This window comes from Anas platyrhynchos, chromosome 10, assembly GCF_047663525.1.
Source record: "Anas platyrhynchos isolate ZD024472 breed Pekin duck chromosome 10, IASCAAS_PekinDuck_T2T, whole genome shotgun sequence".
NCBI lineage: Eukaryota > Metazoa > Chordata > Aves > Anseriformes > Anatidae > Anas > Anas platyrhynchos.
The window spans coordinates 11,188,651-11,208,036 of NC_092596.1; the positions used below are offsets into that span (position 1 = coordinate 11,188,651).

A 19,386-nucleotide genomic window follows, 5' to 3' on the forward strand; every position below is an offset into this window, starting at 1 on the left:
ATATTTTATTTTTAAATTTTCCTTAAGATAGGTAAAATCATGCAGTCATCAAGGTGCTTCTGTTGGGAACCACTCCTGCTCACTGTAATGTTTATTTTGGTATTAAACAAAGGACACAGAGAAACCTTACCCAGACACTGTTTACGGCCAGAGGTAGTGAGAGCTGACACAACAGGTCAACAATGGGATGTGTTCAGAAATAAATATGTGACGGAGGGACAGGGAGGAGAAAAAACTCTATGTTTAATCTGATTTTCTGCTAATGACTGAATAGACAAGTCTTTTGAGAGAAGCGGTGCTTGACAAAGGCATGAATTCCCCTACATCTGCTAGATGAAACAGGCTGGTTTGTTTTCCTTCGCTGTGATGTACCTCTCAGCCTTCTCAATGGGAGTGAATGATTCCTGATACTGAACTGCTCAGCCAAACAAAAGTAGGCCTCCCCTGCCTAGCTGGTTTATTCCCTACCTCCACTAACACTTGGAAGGGATTCAGAAAAGAGCTACAAGAGCGATTAGAGAGCCTGGAAAAACTTGCCTTACAAGGAGAGACTACAGCTCAGTCTATTGAGTTCATAAAGGAGAAGGTTAAGAGGCAACCTGATCACAGACTATGAATACTTACCCAGGGAAGAGATTTCTGAGAGCAGATGGGTATTTAATCTAGCACAAAAAGGCGTAACAAGATCCAGTGCTTGGAAGCTGATGCCAAATTCAAACTGGTTTATGCAGCATCAGTTTTCAATGACCAAATAATAACCATTTTAACAACTTAACTAGAAAACCAGTGCATTCACTGCCATTTGCAGTCTTTAAATGGGAAGTCTTTCTTGACAATATGCTACAGCACAGTGGGACAGGAGGTTTGGCACAGGCACTGCCAGAAAAGATGAAAAGCAAAGCCTCCTCCAGCCTTTCCCCTCTGCAGCCCCGCACGATGCACTGCTGAGTGAGCTGGACCTGCTCAAAAATGGCCTCTTCTGGGGCCAAAGCACGTGTCACAGGAACAGCACCAGGCTGCAAAACCAGAAGCTTCCAGCACGTATCCCAGTGAAATTCACGTCCTTGTGCGCAGAAAGATGCTGGAGTTTGCAGCTACAACACAGAGAGGTTTGGAAAGGATCTTCAGTGGAAAATACAAAACACAGCCTAACAGACACAGAAGACAAAGTGATGCACCTGAAACCATCACTGGTAGACAGTAAATTTATTCATGTTTGTTCTGAGCCACTGAAAAACACTGGGGCATTTTGCTGGCTCCCTCATGACAGCCCCTTCTGCAGAAGCAGCAGCTGCCCATCTGCACCTGAGCCACGGGGCAAGCACGTGATGCCTTGGGCAAAAGCTCTGCACGCCTCCAAATCTTCCCCAGTAAAGGCTGGACTGACTTGTTTCAGGCAGCAATGCAGGAGTTAAACATTACTGCGTTGCTGGGAAAAATACCATCGAACCAGTTTATGTCTTACTGTATTTCTTTTCCATTCAAACCGTATTATGCCGCATACCATTTCATCACTTCACAATGCCACAAACTACCTTTTAATGCAAAACAAAGCTTTTCAATGTAAAGCCCCATATCGTAATCCAGAAGAACTTTCCTTATCTATTTCGACAGCAAATCTTTAGTGGCAACCACATGTTATTGTGTTTTAGGGATTGAGACTTTTGTATGAACATGCTGATTGTCTCCTTGAGACACATATAATCAGCATTTTGTGCCAAGAAACACTTAAGCCAACAGAGACTTATACCACTCTGAAATGTTGTTGGAATTGAAAATGTATATTTTGGCTTTTTTCCTTAAGTCTGCTATAGCAGGAATTTCTTTTTTATTATTATTATTTATTTTAACTTCATTCTCTTCTCAAACTCTCAGAGACCAGGAAAAAGTCAAAACACATGTTCCAAAAGAAAGAAGCAATTCCAATAAAATAATTCATTCTGATACACCAGCGCTACCTAATACGGATATCCCTTGGAATAAGGACAACTGCCTCAAACTATTTGGTCCCTTTTCCCTCTCCACACGTGTGAGGAGCTGTGCCTGTACGCTGTCTACTCAGTAGCAGGCAGTTGTGAAAATGGAAAGAGTAAGCGTGTAGGCAACTCTGAATCTCACACACCAGAAAAACCCCACACGTGTCTAGTTGTGTGTTTCAGCAGTTGCACAATGTCAGTTTACTGCTCGGAGGAGTTGCAGGAGTAATGTACTCAGTATTCACAGAGCATCCTGTCACACTTGCTGCAACAGATATTTTTAACTCCCTTTTGCTCCATATGTAGAATGTGCAAATACACAAAAGAATGTCTTAATTGGTCCTGCTTTATATAAATGAATAATGGGCTAAATGGGTTGAAGTGAATACCATATTTATCTCTCCACTGAGGAAAGACATGATGATTCAGAAACAGTGAAGCCAAGAGGATTCAGAGCTTTACTCACAAGTGGAATATATATCTCCTGTCAATACATTATGTATTCCATCTCTACTACAGCCCCCTAAAGGCACAAATAGAAAAAGAGAGGCAAAATCTAAATGTTTCATTTCTGCTCAACATACATTCATGGATGTGGGCTTTTTTTTTTTTTTTTTTTATGCTTGCTTTCAGGACTTATGAATCAAATCTCTAGAGCTCTTTATTTTACTGAATTTTTGTAAATGTTATACTCTCCAGTGTTAGTTTCATCATTCGATATTACCATTGCCAAAAGACATTTGATATTCCTAAGAAGCAGAGGCAAAAGCAACACAAGAAAGGCCTGAACTTGTCCTTACCCACTCAAGGCAACAGCTCTATGCTGCAGCATCTTTCTGCTTAAGCAGGGATACTGCTTACCAGGCACTGCAAAGCATGTAAGCAAAAGAAATAATTGTTGGTTTTTGTTTGTTTGTTTGTTTTTCCTGCTTACATGCTTCCACATATGATTACTAATTAAAAAATATATATATAAACAGCATAAGAAAACTTCTTTTTAATCCTCCTTTAAAAAATACAAGCTTAACTAAAGAGCTCCAAGAAAAATAAGAAGTAGGATGTGCAAGATTGGGCTGATATTTTGATTCTGCTGATTCTGGAAGCTGATATTTTCAAGTGCTGCCGGTCTGGTTGGATTTTATAATTACACTAGCAGAAAGCAAGTCTCCTCTGCACTCACCCCGCCAGGCAGGGAATCACTTTTAGGGCTGGTGGAAAAGTGGAACATCTCATTTCCATTAATCTGGCTCATAGCTTCAGATTCATAGATGGCATTAGCAGAGCACCGCTTTCAGCCAGAGTGGAAGTTCAGCCTTCTGTTTAACTCTGCATTAACTTGAGCATGACGAGTAAAAATGCAGGAAGGATAGCAAGAAAAATCATCTGATAATATTTTTTCGGCAGAAGGAAAAGCTTTACAAAATGTATAGGTTCAGTTATTCCCAAAGTGGTGTTTTGTTAGTAGCATGGTTGTGCATACAGTGCCACGGCTTGAGGATCTGCCTTGCCCACGGCAAGTAAGGTAAAGCCTCAGGCACATGTAATTTAAAATTCATTTCTGCTCTAACAGACAACTTCAGACCAGCACCTATTTTTATTTTATAAATACAGCTCTCTCAATTTACATTCCTGTGGTCCTTAGGAGTTAACACCAAAACCGTTTTATGTTCTAGGTGTGTTTTAGAAAATAATACTAAATTGCATCTTTAAAACCCATCAGCTGGGATTGCAAAGGATCCCTCTGTGCTTTCACATTAGTCCAAGCCTGCAAACGTTTGCTACTGGAGGCTGTGGAGCTCTGCCACTAGAAGGTGTCACTGCTGGCAGAAGGTCCTTCTCAGATTGAGCCCAACCCAATAAAGCGCGGCCCTCATACTCATATCTTTTAAACACTGCCCCTTAATTAAAGGGGAAAGAAGATTCCCCAAACATTAATAATTCTTGACTCCACAGGCAGTTACTAAAGGTAAGCTCGTGCATGGTATTTGAGGAGCCACATAAAAATGATGGACAAATCCTTTGTTGTTTCAGTTCCCTCCTCTCCCCCATTCCATTATCTTAACAATTAAAATATTGGATATTTGAAAATAAATATTTGGGGCCAGTAATGACTGTTCTTAATAATGTAATCTATTGGTTTCTATTAGAAGTGAAATTTGTGAAGTTTGGACCGAAGAGACCAATGGAATCTAGCTGGCACACCTAACTCTTGCTCAGACCAGCTGTTGCCCTGCCTTGCACATGGGCAAGTGTTGCTGGTAGCAAAGGACTTTTACACATACCAGAGGGCAGAACTTGGGCCTAAGTGCTATTGTCCTGGTTAAACAATCAGTTCATTTCCTACATTATGGCATTAAAATACATGTGGTTTATTTTTTTGGTTGGTTGGATTTTTGTTTATTTTTTTTTTAGACTACACAAACAGCACGGAGCTAAGTAAAACATGATTTTCACCTGGGGACTCTGGAGCTTTACCCTGTTTGGAGATGGCAAATCACAAGTTAAACAAATGCACTCTCCTTTTGGGTCAGCCTGCCCCACCACCACCGGTAGCACTGGATATCTACTACAGAGATTAAATAACACTTTCTGCTCGGAGCAGCTAATGAGAAAACAGCAATGGCATTTGCAAGACAAACATGAAATTTTTATGTCCAAAGCTGAGCCATAATTATCTCATGCAAGTTACTCAAAACCTTGACTCCAATGAGCCTATGTATGCTTTTCAAGTATTTCCTATAAAAAATAATTTCTACATAAGAGAACTATTTATTCAATTTACCATAATATCAATACTGAATATTTTATTGACATCTCAATTAATAACCATTTTCTTTTAAAACTATAACTCTTGGACAAAAATATACAGTACAATCACCTGCAGGTCTCTATAATAATAGATTAGTAAATAAACGGAGTTAGTAATGCAAAAACATACCGCTTTCTAAGCACCATTTAAAAATTCAACTCAATTTTTAAATGCAAAGAAATGCCTGACACACCACAGAGACGTCCATTAATCCACCAGACCGCCCCAGTGGGGTTCTTCAACATAAATGGTCGGAGAGGAGGAACAAAGGTCAATGGGTGGATTTACTGCTGGATGACTCCATAAATTACTGCCTCAGCACACCTACAGCCCAAACTATACCTACAGGCAGTTGAGACAAACAGTGTCACAGTCTCGGTAACAACAGAAGACAAGAAAATTCTGGTCTGCATGAGCATTTGATAGATATTTCCTTTTTTGAAACTTTGGAAGTATAAATACTATCAAAATCTTTATGAAAATTTGCAGTTATTGGATCAGGGAATAATAACAAATATCTCATTACCTGCTGCAAAAACTGTTCAGGACAATTAATCACAGGTAAACACCTCAAGGAGCTCAAAAATGAATTTGGGTTTTCATCTGAAGAGAAGCTCTTAATAACTACAAATTGGGATTTCAGAGCAAGCTCGTACATCTAATATCTACTAGAAGTCATCTTGATGTATAAAGCAAATTCATAGAAATGAAAAGGAGGAGGACAAGATATCAAACAATTTACTGCATCCCAAGGACTTGGACATGACAGGGAAGATTTGGTTAAATCCGTAATTGGTTTATTCAGACATATCTCAGATACCAAATAGTTTCAGCTCCACTTAATGTGAACAGCTCTGCTGGACACGTATTCATTAAGCATACACTAGCATGAGATATGTATTTGAAGTACAAAAAATGTATACTAAGCCAAGAATAGGAGCGCTCACTATTCCGTAATTACAGAAAAAGAATCTCACCCCACCCCCCCAATAGCTACATTTTTACTAAAGGTGAGATGAGTTTGTGGTTTAAAATCTATTGTAATTTCCCTGCCTCCCCGCAAGATGAAGGGGGTATTCAGACAAACTGAGGGTATCAGTCAAACTGCTTTACTTCTGAATAACAAGGCAGGAGAACTCAGACTGAAAGAGGAAGCCAAAAGAGGAAACGGGAGATTCAGTCAAGGGTGGTGTACAGCAAAACTTATTCAAATTTCCAGAATAATATTTGGTTATTAACTGCACTGACAGTATAAGAAAAGATATTATGTATGATGATGCGAGTTAAGATCCCTTCTAATCCCCTGGAAAAGCAACACTCTCTTTTCTCAGCTATGCACTTGGCAAGAAAAGAAGATATAAGCTAAAGGATAAGCCTGGCTTGTGCTCCTAGTACACTGTGCAATATTTGCTTCCACTGTTCCACAATCAGTTAATGGTGGGATTCAACTTTATTAGCTCTACTGACCCAAGAAATGAGATGACTGCAGTCTGTACTAAACACATAGACTTCCCCTGTACTAAACAGCAAGGGAGGACTCCAAAGGTGATTCATTTCAGCCTGGGCTGTGGCTAATTACCTGTCTTTTTCCATTGAAGGAGTCCACACGATCAGACACTCAAAAATCAGCATGGGGAGCCATCTCCTAAGTCTAAAGGAGAAACGCATTTTAGGAGATGGAAGAAAATACTCATCTTGGAACCTCTTTCTGTGCATAGTGGGGTAAGTCCCTATGCCCATATGCTTCCCCAGGTGCCTGTGTGGCATGACAAATCATTAGACCAAGCATTTAATTCAGCAGCGGGTGGAATTGAAGGTTTTAAAACATTCAAACCCACTAACGAATAATGATGCATCTCGGATAGTATGCCTCGTTGTGTGAAATTCAGGCACTGCTCTTGTTCTTTGCTCTGCCATCATCGGGCCATATTTTTGTTACACACCAAGCACATCCAAACACAGCCAAAGCGAAGGCTTTTCCTAAACCAGCACTGGCTCTGCGTGAATTAATTCCTCTCCCAGGAACCGGGGAGTGGGTCAGCCTCAGACAGAGTGACATTTCCAGCAGGGTCCGGCTGCCACAATCTACCTTGTGCAGATGGACTAATAAATTCTGTCATGGGTATTATCTGAGTTGCAGGCCAGAAAGCAGGGGAATGTGTAACAGATTGAGCTCTTGCCACATTGTGAGAAAAGGTAAATTGTCAACAAACATTTCCTACATCTGATATCTTTTGTATGTAGAGCTACGCTTTTAATAAAGAAGCAGCTGCCACTGCTGAACGATTAATCAATACTGGTAAGCTGACATCTTAAGAACTTGCTGAACTAAAGCTTTTCTTTTCCTCCTGCATTTACAAATAAAGTGCTCACTATTTGACTAAAGCCTGTCTACTTGACTGGAAAATATCAGAGTCCTATTTAAATGACATTTGCAGAGAATGAGATTTTATCCTGGTCGCTGCTCCTTATCGCTAATAATAACATCAGATTAGTGGATTTAGGCCAGCCGAGTAGCAATGCCTTTTCTGATCCCTTCTTAAAGCAGCTCTTTCCATCTGTCTAGCCAAGCTTTCCTCTGCTTGTATGGGCCAACGATTAGGTCTTAAATGGAGCTTCAATTGATACCATGTGGGATATCTATACAGAGGTTCATTGTGTTGCTAAATTCCAGCCAAGACATTTATCAACTCTGACTGCTGCTTACTTCAAAAGATCAAAACACCTGGATATTTACAGGAATAAACATTCTTACACCCTGTCGCCTTCTTGAATAATTACAATAATTAGATGATCCAATTATAAAAAACACACAGTCTGCTTTAAGATTTATTTCCAGAATAAGATACAGGATCAGACACTAAGCTGCTGTCAGGTAACGTGACTCAGCTGAGCACCACGAAGGACTTGGGGCACAAACTTTCTGCATGTTCAGGATGAGCCTCACCGCCCGGCGAATAACGAGGGACTTGGGCTTCAGCACCATGTGGCTTGTTAATCGTGGTGGTTTTCAGCTCGGGCTTTAGATGTAATGACCGAGCATCGTGGGAGCAAACAGAAAATGCACCGCATGTCCGCGTGCTGGATCCGCTCACCCTGCAGTAAAACTTCTTTTTAAAGGACGATTATTGGTTTTGTCATCATCGCTTTTATTAGCAGCTGAGCTTAGCAGCATAAGCAAGATGTAAAATCCAAATGCCAAACGCTCTCAATAAAAATACTAAGGCCAATTATAAAGTAAATTTACCTTTTATTTCCCCTCCCCTTTTTGGCTGTTTTTAGTTTAAAGGTCACATTGTATTCCTAGCTAGAGCATTTACACTATGTTAATAACTGACATTTCCTCTTCTTAATATATAATGCAGGCCTGACAACTGCTGTGGACTAAAGATAAGATGTGAAACCAGTAGTTCTCACAAGAAACCAGTGTTTCTAGACCATGCAAATCTCCTAAGTCCCATGCTTGTTTAGTTTTTAACAAGGTCTTGCTCATTCCTAACCTTGACCAAAAAAGTGTTTCCACATGGCAGTCAGATTGATGCCAAGTGCAGCTACACGCAGAAAGTTGCCTGACTTAATCAAGCAGTGGTGGAGACATGAAATGAATATTTAGCAAGGTCAAGTCAGACTGTTGTTTGAGAAGCAGCAATTGCTGACAGGTGAGCGAACAGCACACGGATCTGGGACCCTGTTTCAGTGCCTACATATTTTTACTATTTGTCATCCTGTTAACAAAACTCCATTAAAACACAATATTAGCAATCTACAAACATTTTTATGGAAAGGATACAATCTACTATATATTTATGCATGTCATAAAGCCCATAATGCATCTTGTATAAGACCATTTATCTTCATTTCGTAGGGTCACAACAAGTACACGCTACTTTTCCTTCAGGAAGCCTGTGGCATGTTGAGCCAAGCATCAGTCATAATAAGAAGGAAAAAGACAAACTTATTTCATTAAAAAATAGTGCATGAAGTAAAATGGGAAACTCCAAATTTTTTAATTAACAGGATTGTGAGCATCGCTTATCTTTGAAAACAGCAAATTGGAATTAATCACATTTCAAGACCAAGTTAATATTCTCTCTCTTCTACAAAATGACTGTGATTGATCTAAATCTAGTTATTTCATGCAAAACTAGGTTAAATACCGTGGATCTTTATGACCACACAGAAAGCATTATCATGACAGACTACATTATTGTATTTCTGTTGCTGGGTAAGCCACAGTAAGTCCAACCGCAAGCCATCAAATCAGGAAAAAATCTCCAAGCAGCCTTAAGTACAAAACGTCTGGCTGGTGGAGTTTTCACAAGAGCAAGTCAGGGAATTACCGGGCTGCTCAGAACCAGTGGGAATACAGAACGCCCCGACTGCTTTCTCCTGAGGGCATGGAGGGCTGGGGCAGCCCACCCAAGGGCACCCAGGCGGCACCGCTCAGAGGTGCCTGGACAGGAGGGGGTGGCTGGAGCACCAGGTGCTCCCCCCATAGCCCCTCCAGCTCCTGTCCCCAGCAGAAGTCAGCCACATCTCCTCCTGGTACAGGGACAGACACTGGTGGCTACCAGGCCTGCTTTTCCATGAGAGGAGATGTGAACCTTCAGCCTCTGGAGGCACCCGAGTACTAGGGTCTCCAAAACTGGGAGACTGAGCTCATGTGCCCATAACTAAGCATCAGAAATTATGCCTTTTTTTTCTTTTTTTTTTTAATATATCTAAGTAACGTCTATGAATTACTATGTACAGAAACATGCTGCTATCTCAGTACGGCTATAAACCATTCTAATTCTGTGACCATTCAAAACACCGTTAATGTCTCTGTAATTCCAGATAATGAGGAGTAATAACAATATCATAAATGATGACAAACATCACTGTGAGCCTTTTTCAGGATTCCCATGTTATTTGGTGCACATACATATAATGAAGCTTCCTGATAGTTTAAGCACCACCATTTAGCGTCAAGTCCACTTCAACAGCCTGAGTTCATGGTTTATCAATTGGGTGAAGCTAATGCGAATGAAGGCCATCTCAGTTTGCTCATCAAAAAAGGGCTACGTACTGTCAAAGAGATCTATACAGCATCCAAGGAACTGGCAGGAGAAGCTGGCTACTGTGTATTTATGCCTTGTAAATGGTATCTGATTTGGTGAGCCTCACAGTTAGACACAAACTGCAGCGCAGCATTTCTCTGATCAGATTGTGGCAAGATGTTTTCCCCCTTAATTCAGTTCTGTATGAAATCCTAAAGAACTTCCTGCTAGCAAGAAGGCAATTGCAGGGTATGTGGTTATAGGAAGACAATCAGGTTCCTGGGGAGCAGAGGTCCTCATGTGTACTTTTTTTTAAACTCCTCAGGGGGGTGATTTTCTCACAATCACACCCCCCCATCCTATCGTGCCTTATTGCTTAATTAGCTACTGGATGAAATGTAGTTCTGTTTGCATCAACTTTATGTCTACTGTAATTGCCCTGCGTTGCAGTTCCAAGAAGAAAAAAATGGATCAAATAACTACATATATTTTGTTTGATTAATCATGAAAAAATCATTAAGGGATTAAAGTGAAACCATTTTACTCCTGTTGATCATGTTCAGCAATTTGAAATTATTTTATGATCCTGATCAATGTAATTAATGAGAATGGCTGTTAATTAGTTACACTAGCAGGTGGGCCATGAAAAATGTATTCACTTAATACCACAGAATATCTTGCTCTTCGAATTTGTGTTGATTCTGTAGTGTTCACAGAACAAGATTAAAAACCGCTTGGGACTTTGCTCTTTGAATTTTCAGCTCACGCACCATACACAGACACGCACACACCCTCAGCCACACAAAATTCCTGCCGTAAAGGCAACACAGACACAGCTGTTTGGAGATATGAAACCATAAACATTATTTTTGTGATTGTCTTCTTTACGACAAGTCCCTACACCAGCTCTCGCAGCAAACCCTACTGGCAGCTCAGGAACAAAACCTGTGTCAAAGTAACCGGGGCTTCACGCTCAGCGCCTTGTAATTCAGTCGCTCTCATCTGGCCCTTTCTAGTCTCTCTCCCCAAGGAGAGGGGGTTCTTCAAGAGAAATAACCTCTTGGGTGTGAACTTGAGACAGACAATAAAAGTGTTAAATGCTCTGCAGTGTTATGTAGCTAATTAGCGGTATTGAGAGCTTTACAGTGGTTTTGATTATCATGGGGGCTGTGAGGGATCCCCGTCCCCAAGGAATACAGGCAGCTGAATATTGTTTTTTTTCTGGAATGATAGCCCCCCTTGCCTCATTTGCTCAGACACACACACAAGACTTTTCCCTTCCCTCTCCCCTATGCTACACTTAGGTATACAAGAACCTATGTATAAACCACTATGACATGGATTTAATTGTCCCCTTTTTTCACATGTGGCCATGCTGCTGTACTAAAAGAAAACCACATTTGATAACCACTGAACTCAAAATATTCTTTTAAAAAACATATGACCCTGGGATAAAAGCAAACAAAAACCAATCAGTTCCTCCCAGCTTGTCCTTAAATATCACCATGACAAGTGCAATAGAAATAAAGGCTTGAACTTACTATTTGGAGATGAAGAATTCAAGATTAGAGACCCCAAAGGCAAAAGCGGGTTATCAGAAGAGTTCCTAGCTGCACACCTGCACACATGGCCAAGCTGCTGTGTTTGCTGTTGGAAGGGAAGCTCCAGGTGAGCCTGAGCTCCTGATCAATCCCTGACAAGCTGGGTCAGCCCATGGCTCTGAACTACAGTGTTTGCAGAAGGCTTTTTTTTTTTTTTTTTTTTTTTAACTATTAGCATGAGGAAGGCAGGGGCTGTCTCCCTTAAGGAGACTGACATATCGGTGAATGAAGAGACAGCAGAGCAAAACTGGTATTATAAACCTTTGGGGTGAGCAACCACACAAGGGGCTGGTTTTAGCAGGATTCAGGTTTAATGAGCTCTTCAATGGCTGTGACCTCTCCTCACCAGGGACACCTGGGTGTATGAGGAAGGACTGTCATAGCAAAAGTACGCTCCAACAGAGAGCTGCATTCCTATTTTAAAAGGGGAGAGGAAAACAAAAACATCCCCATTGTTTCTACAACATCTTAATGATAATTCCCATGGACTGGATCCAGATTGTAAAGAATCAGCCTCAGTCTTACCTGCTGGTTCCTGCACTAAATATTCCATGTACATAACTGTCGGCTTGAGCCAGTGTATATTGGCCTCTTCAGATGAAAGAAAATTGGTGTCGGCAGCCTCCTGAGCACATTTTAATAATCAGCCTGATCATGGGTGCATGGCAGCTGCTCGATTGATGGTGTTAGACAGCGAATAAAGAAAGATGCCAGCAGTGCCCTCAGATCTGACATAACGAGGGAAACATCAGTCATTTGGCTAAAAGGCTCATAAAGGCTCCATCAGCTGTGACACAGGAGTCTGTCTTATGCAAAGCTAATGAGGAAATGTGGCAGTGTTAGCATTCTCTTTAGACAGTAACAAGTTGCAAGTGAGCTGCATTTTAGATGAAAAATTCAGTTGGAAACAGAGCAGTTTTCAGGATCTTTGCCTAAATAATACGCTGATGTCTGGGAAAGACTGTTAGAAATCAAAAGATTTTGAAAGGGTTTTAGGGCATCCATTCCCGATCCCATAGCCTGTATATTGATTCCCAATGGATACCACGCATATCAATGCCAGCACCCAACGCTCATCTCACCTGACTAGATTCTGACCACACTCACCATGCATCTCAAACTTGCACATACTGCTATTCTTCCTTTCAAAGCTGGGAACTACAGGGTGGCCAGTGACCACCAATTAGCAAGATCTGGGCACAAACGGGGCTTTAATTGATCTATGCAGACCTGCATGAGATATGGTGAAGACAGCTGCATAGCCCAGTCCTGCTGCTTTGCTCACCTCAGGGTTTTGGAAGCACCGGTTTGGAGTCATTTGAGAATAGCACCCATCTCTGCTATGTGAATATTTTAAAGCTGTTGTCCTGCAGCTGGGTATGAACCCTCGTATTGGGTTGCAAAGTCAGGCTATGAGAACAGTATATCCAGGAGCTGTCAGACGGGCTGCTCTGGAGAGTAAGGGTAGAAGAAGGGAAGCGGGGAAGAAGATACGCGCAGATGAACTTTCCCTTTCAGTCAAATTTCCATTTCTAACAACTTCTTCCATTTCAGCTTCCTAGCACGTTGATATATTACACTAATTATAAAAGTGACCTTCTCCCCCTTCTACATTTTTTCTTCCTACCACTGCTCCAGTCAATAGATTTACAGTCTGATGTTATTTCTGTGTATGCCATCAGAGCCATTCCAACAGCAACAGGGCGTTATGAAAAAAAACAGTCAAAAGGTAATTAGAAATCTTGCTGAAATGTTATGTTTGTTACATGAGGATTACAATGAATGATTCAATGAGCCTCAAAGTTCATCCTTAACATTGATAAGTGGCTTTCTGCCAACAAATGCACAGCTGGTGACAGCAGGGATTCAGGGTTTGGGAGGGACACACACTTCTAAGGTGAAATCGGAGACAGGGATTAGAATCAGAAAAAACAAAGGAGGTCTTTATTCCTGGAAATGTTAAAGTCATTTTTCAGTGGCAAAGGAAATGCCATTTTTATAGCACATACCTAATCTTTCCCTTAGTTTTGATAGCAGATGTTTAGCTATATAGGTGAAACGCGGGATTCCGACATTAGAACAAAGAAAACGGCAATGGGGGTTTCTGACTTTGTTCCTCAGTCACAGCAGTTCTGCATCACGTCGCGTTTAGGCGGCCCTGTGCAAGTCACTTTGTCTACCTGTACCTCTAGCTCCATGTTAACAAAGAAACTAGAAAAACAAAAGACTATCGATAAGCAGAGTTAATTTGGTATTGAAAAAGCCACCAAAACAGAGATCCCAGCATGCTAACAAGTGACTGCAGCTGCACAGAATTTTCCCCACAAGTCCTAACACCATTCTCCAAACTGCTTCTGCACCAAGTTACACTGGTAATGGCAACAGCAATTTACAATGTAACCTGCCTGAAAAGGCAATCTGCTTAAGTAACATCTTCTCCTAAGAGGTTGTCCTCAAGTACTCTCAACCGCTATAAATAATCTGGTTCATTTTCCTTAGAGGTCCACCTCAATTGATTTTTATCAGTCCTCTGAATGACCATTTACAACACATTTCAAAATAATACTCATGGACCGTAGCTGCTATTAAAGTTAATTAATTAATGTTTGTGAAGCTTGTTGAGAATCTTGAATGAAAGGTTGCACACTGTATATTGGTGCTTTGCTGTATAGCAGAGGAGAAAAAAGACTTGTTTTCTTATGAGAATTAATTCTCTGGCCTCCTTTCAGACCTCAGTGCTGTAAGTTAACTTTGTTGAACTGCTTTCTTTGCAGTAATGACTTACAGATCATAATACCTTTCCTGGGAAGAGACTTCAAAATTGCACCAGCACTTTGGAACACCCTGTCAGCATCAGAGTTACACTGCAAATGGCCTGAGTGCATAATTTTTTTTTATTTTTATTTTTTTTATTTTTTTTAACAATAGAGCTTTATTTCTGCTGAAAGTTAATACCACTAAGGTATTTCACCTTTTTTTTTTTTTTTTTTTTTTTTTTTCTGGCTCCATTTGCACTTATATTTGCTTGGTAATGCGGCTTTGCCAAGTTAGACTAGCATAAATTATGGATTATTGTTTTGGGACACATTCTTTTTTTCAGCTTATATTTTAGAGCTGCACAATTTGTACGTGGTATTCCTCTCGGTTTACTTTCTGCAATGTATCCAGTGCAACCAGATTGCCATTTAGTATAAAGTATTAGGTTAAGGGTATATAGTGCCTAGTTAGGGAGAAGCTGGTGAAATTTTCCTGAGAAATAAATGCCTGCCCTAAAGCCATTTTTGCAAAATACGAAATGGTAAACAATTACAATGCTTATGCTAAGCTCCATGTTAACAGCTGTATGCATTACAGACTGACGCACAGAACATTGATACAGCAGGGGCTGTACGCAACACATTTAAAGCTGTATTTCAAAGCTTGTACATGCCAACATGCAAATTAATAAATTCTTCTTTCCAAATGTCACTGGCATGGTGATTTCCTGCCAGCCTGAGCGTCATTCTCCTGAAGCAGTAAAAGTAACACAGTCAATCTCCTCTGAATCCTATCTCCCCTGCTTCCTGCAGGGTCCCTGGGAGTTTATGATTCATATTCAGAAAGCTGTACGCGGTAGCCCTTTGGGGATGTATATTAATGAAGAAATTTTCTCACGCCAGAGCTGCCTCTTTATTGGAGTACGAAGGGTACAGTCTGTTCTGAGCGGCTTTTTAATTTCTCATAATTAACCCTGCCAGAATTAACATTGGTGGCATCACTGACAGCAAATTAAAGAAGCCACATCAGCAGAGTTAAAGCTTTTTTTCTCTCTTTTCCTCAGCCTCCCACCCTTTTGAACTCCCCTGTTTTGGTGTGCGTCTAAAGAAGAAAGTTCTCAGTCTGTCACGACGATTGTCTTGTCATTGCACTAAGAGCCCTGCTGGGATAGGTATGATTAGAACATTTTCAGACTTCCCTACTGCTAATACCGACCTATTTCAGCTCTTAACTGGCCATGTGCCATGTAGATTTGTGGCAAAGATCCATGGTTTCAGTTTCTTTTGCTCTATGAGGTACAGCGGTTCACCTGATCTGCACTGTGAGCTTGTGGAACCAAGATCTAAAGGCCATGGCAGCATTCAGCCAGCCTTTTCTACTGACACTGTAGTAAAAGATACATCAACTGTGCTTTGAGCCTCTTCAAACCAGCTTCACAACAGCCCCTTTTAAAAAATCCTGGACAGATGATGAAAACAGGCTGTAAACACCAAGATATCCCAACAAACATTTTTTCTTCTAAGCCAGAAATAAATGTGTTATGTTTTGATAGCCTTGTAACCACTTACATCTAGAATTTCATAGAAGGAGGAAAGGGGTGGACCCCAGATTTCTCCACTGGATGTCTGAGAGGAGACGGATCTCAGAGAAACCCTGACATGGTGAATGCCACTGTAAGAATCGCAGTTCAAATCCACCTGCCCCACATGAGTGCTCTGAGAATTAAGGCTCCAGAGGTCACACAAATATTCCTCCCTTGTTTGATCTTTAAGTGAAAAGTGACCTATTATAAAGTTGAGAGGTCTAAGAAAGATGAGCTGTAAGACTGCTGCTGTTAAGTCACACAGGAAGCAATAGCGGATGAAATAAAAACAGAGCTATTCATTCATCTACCTACCAATTTCTGTGGAAATCATATTTATTGATCCTCTTATTCCCTCAGTCTAATGATAGCTTTTCTTTACAAACGAATACAAGTTGTGATCGCAGTCACTTTGCTTCTGCAGGAGAAAAGCTAACCTGCACGTGTCTTTCCATTGGATCATGCCAGGATCATGGCATCCATTTCCATTGGATCATGAATTTACTAGCCCACAAGGAGAACGTCCAGTACTACCTGCTACTCTGAACTTGCTTCTTTCTGCACTGCCTTCTTCCCAGAAATCTAGCATTGCGCCCTGCTTACAACTTCCAAGTGCCAAAACACCCGCCTGGACTTCCAAATGCTCCTGCAAAGAGAGGTAAATGTTGGCAGAATATGGTATGAGAAGCACCTTTCACTGATTACCTGGAATGATGTAAGACATCAATCTAAAAAGCCCAAAGCCACAAAGCCAATACTGTTTGCAGAGAGATTTGATGGCTTTAGAACCAGAATAGGGATTTCCATCAATAGGGGGTAGAAGGCAGGAGAATACAACGGTTGTGAGCAAGCATGTGACAGCTAACAAAGGTACCTCGACAAAACACAGATTGCCGTGTAAAACCCTGCAGTTGGTGCAGCTTTGGAAACATGCCAGTGCAACCAGAATGATGATACGCTTCTTGCATTGTCAGCTGACTTGATGGGCACTGTTTGAGCACAATCTGAGAGTAATTTTAGTTTGCCACAGAGACCACCGGAGGGTAAGAATGTGATTTACATTCAGTGGTCTGAAAGGTTGCAGCAACGATGGTAGTGCAGATATGACAGAACCATCAATTGTTTGAGACTATAAATTTGTGTGTGTACAAATATAAATATATATATATATTTCTGTGAGAAGGCTAATTAACGGCCACATAACTTTCTGCAATAAAACTAGGAGAGACAACAGGATTTTTGCAGAAGTCATTAAGGTTACTTCAGATGGGTTAGTTTCATTAAAGCACTACAAAGCAGAAGGCTAGTGCAATGCTGGCACACAAAGATAAACCAGAACACCAATACAACAGATATCAACAGCCTTTATAGTACTTTGCAAGTATTCTGCAGCTGTGAGTAGTCAGGACAGAGTTGGGCCCAACTGTCTTCTGTCATCTCCACAGTCCAGTGACTGCAACAACCCTTGGTGACTGGCAGTGTGGAATTACAAATCCACAATAACAGGCTGTGATGAAGTTATAATCACTTCCAAGTAATAATAAAAACTCTACTGTGTTGAATGATAGGTGAAACTAGCACCTGTACTTGTAAGTGATAACCAGAAGAAAGCTAAATCTGGGAGTTACATCACAAGCTAAACTCCTGTTAGGAAACAAATTCAATTACTGCATGGGGAACAGAGTAAGAGTCTAGGAGTAAGAGGGGAGCCTAACAACCCTGTGTTGTAATGAGTTTAGGGTAGCACTGATTCCATGAATACATCAGTTCACAATGGAAGGAGGAAGATGTTTTGCACTAACATATCAAAGTCCTACCTGAAAGGCAGGAGAAATGAGGAGAGCCAAACATGCCATTAAGATTGCTTCGATTGGCTATAATGCCTGTGTGACCCCAGCTGCTTTTGTGGGAACGTCAGTTCAACTCACTGGTGAATTGTCTAGTGTGCACTTACAGTCCTGGACCAATTTCTTGTCCCCCTTTAACTTCTCTAATGGCTCAAACAGTCTGAAGGACGCTCAGCGTTTTAATTAACTCCCTGCAGACTCTTGCCCGAAAACACTACAGCTGAGAAGATTATCAACTGCTTGGGATTTCGGGGCTTGACTCTTGGAAGTCCTCAGGTAATTGTGAGACATTTCCAATAGGCAGCAGATATTTAGACCTCCTCCTCTCAAGAGTAACTCCTCTTGATCTTACGACAGTTTCCATCACTAACATATATCTTTTTTAAAGTCTATGGGTGGACGACTTAACTGGGAATTCTGGAGTGTAATAAACCAGCAAAGAGGGAATTCCCATGGAAAGGAACAGCCAAACAGTGCTCCGAGTGACTGGGAAGGCATTTAGAGCTTAGTGCAGGAAAATCTCTGAAGCCATTTGTTCTGTGCATGGCTGCAGTAAAAAGAAAAGCAACAAGGACACAGAGATGCATCAGCAAAGGGCTGGAATACAAATCATAGGAAGTGAGATTATTTCTGTAATAACTACTGCACAACTGGAATCCTGTCCACAGTTATACGCACCACACAGGTAAGTTAGTTTTACTGTAGAGAGGGTGCAACTTTAAGTACCCAAGGTGGTTCAAGGTTTTTAAGAAGATTTGTTGTCAAGACAGGTCAATGTGACTGAATTTATTCTTGCTAGGAAAAAGATAACTTTGAAATGACTGAACAGAAGTATTTCATTTCATATTAAGAATGTTTTAAATACAGCATAGAGATAAGGGAGAGGGGAAAAGCTGTTCATAAGTGGTTTAAAAAAAAAAAAAAAGGGCAAAACAAAACCGTGGGCATCATTTCACATTTGGAAATAACAAGCCAGTATCCACTGGCAGTGACAGCTATAAAACTCTCATTGACTTCAATGAAAGCAGCAAGTGTGCATCTAATTGAGGAATATGGATCACAAAATGTAAAGAAAAATCATTTTGCTTAGAGAGTAATGAATATGCCATATTATGCTGCCAAGTAATATTATTGCCACAAAGTCTCAACGAGTTGATGAAACATTGATATTTTTATTAGTAGAGAGTCGATTGAAAGAGAGTGACAAAACAAAATGAGGATGAAAAAAGGTAAAAGAAAGCAGACTTACTGGGCCAAATGGCTTTTTCATGTCCATAAATTGCTAAGCGTATTTCTAATTAATTTCTCCATTCAAACGGCCAGAAATAAAGAACAGAGGCTTTTGAGTGTGCCATGAACTCAGGAGAGACTCTGTAGACTTGGACAAATAATAGTATAAAATGGTTTATGAAACCAGAGGGTTTATGGTCTATAAATAACTTCCATGTATTTTTATTCTTTACACGTACAATATTACTGAGGACTGGATGATAGCTTTTCACTGCTGCCTGGTTGACTTCTTCCACATACACACCCAAGGTAATGACGATATTGATCCTGAAGAGACATTTTTTGAGACAGATAAAAAAGCCACACAACTGAACTAATAGAAAGGGCCTAGCAACTTAGTGGTAAAGCTGTGGTCCTTTAAGTGCATAGCAATTGGCTACACAGCTTAAAACCTACATCCTAATATCTTCAGGGTCTGGGATGAAGAAGGAAAGAAAAAAAAAGAATGAGACATCTAAAAGATGACTTAGGGCATTTAGTGCCTT

The 19,386-nt window shown here is 40.7% G+C and overlaps 1 protein-coding gene across 7 annotated transcripts in view; it reads right to left on the minus strand.

The window, feature by feature from the left end:
- Positions 1-19,386, minus strand: part of AFF2 (ALF transcription elongation factor 2) — a 357,089-nt gene that overhangs the window by 259,514 nt on the left and 78,189 nt on the right. For 3 of the 7 annotated variants that reach the window (XM_038184636.2, XM_038184635.2, XM_038184634.2), the window contains exon 1: positions 6,365-6,516. The exons of the other annotated variants lie outside the window; for them this stretch is intronic. In XM_038184636.2, coding sequence (XP_038040564.2) covers positions 6,365-6,501 — 137 coding nt within the window. In that variant the 5' untranslated portion in view covers positions 6,502-6,516. Of the gene's footprint in view, positions 1-6,364; positions 6,517-19,386 lie in introns of those variants that run through there. 7 annotated transcript variants of the gene reach the window in all.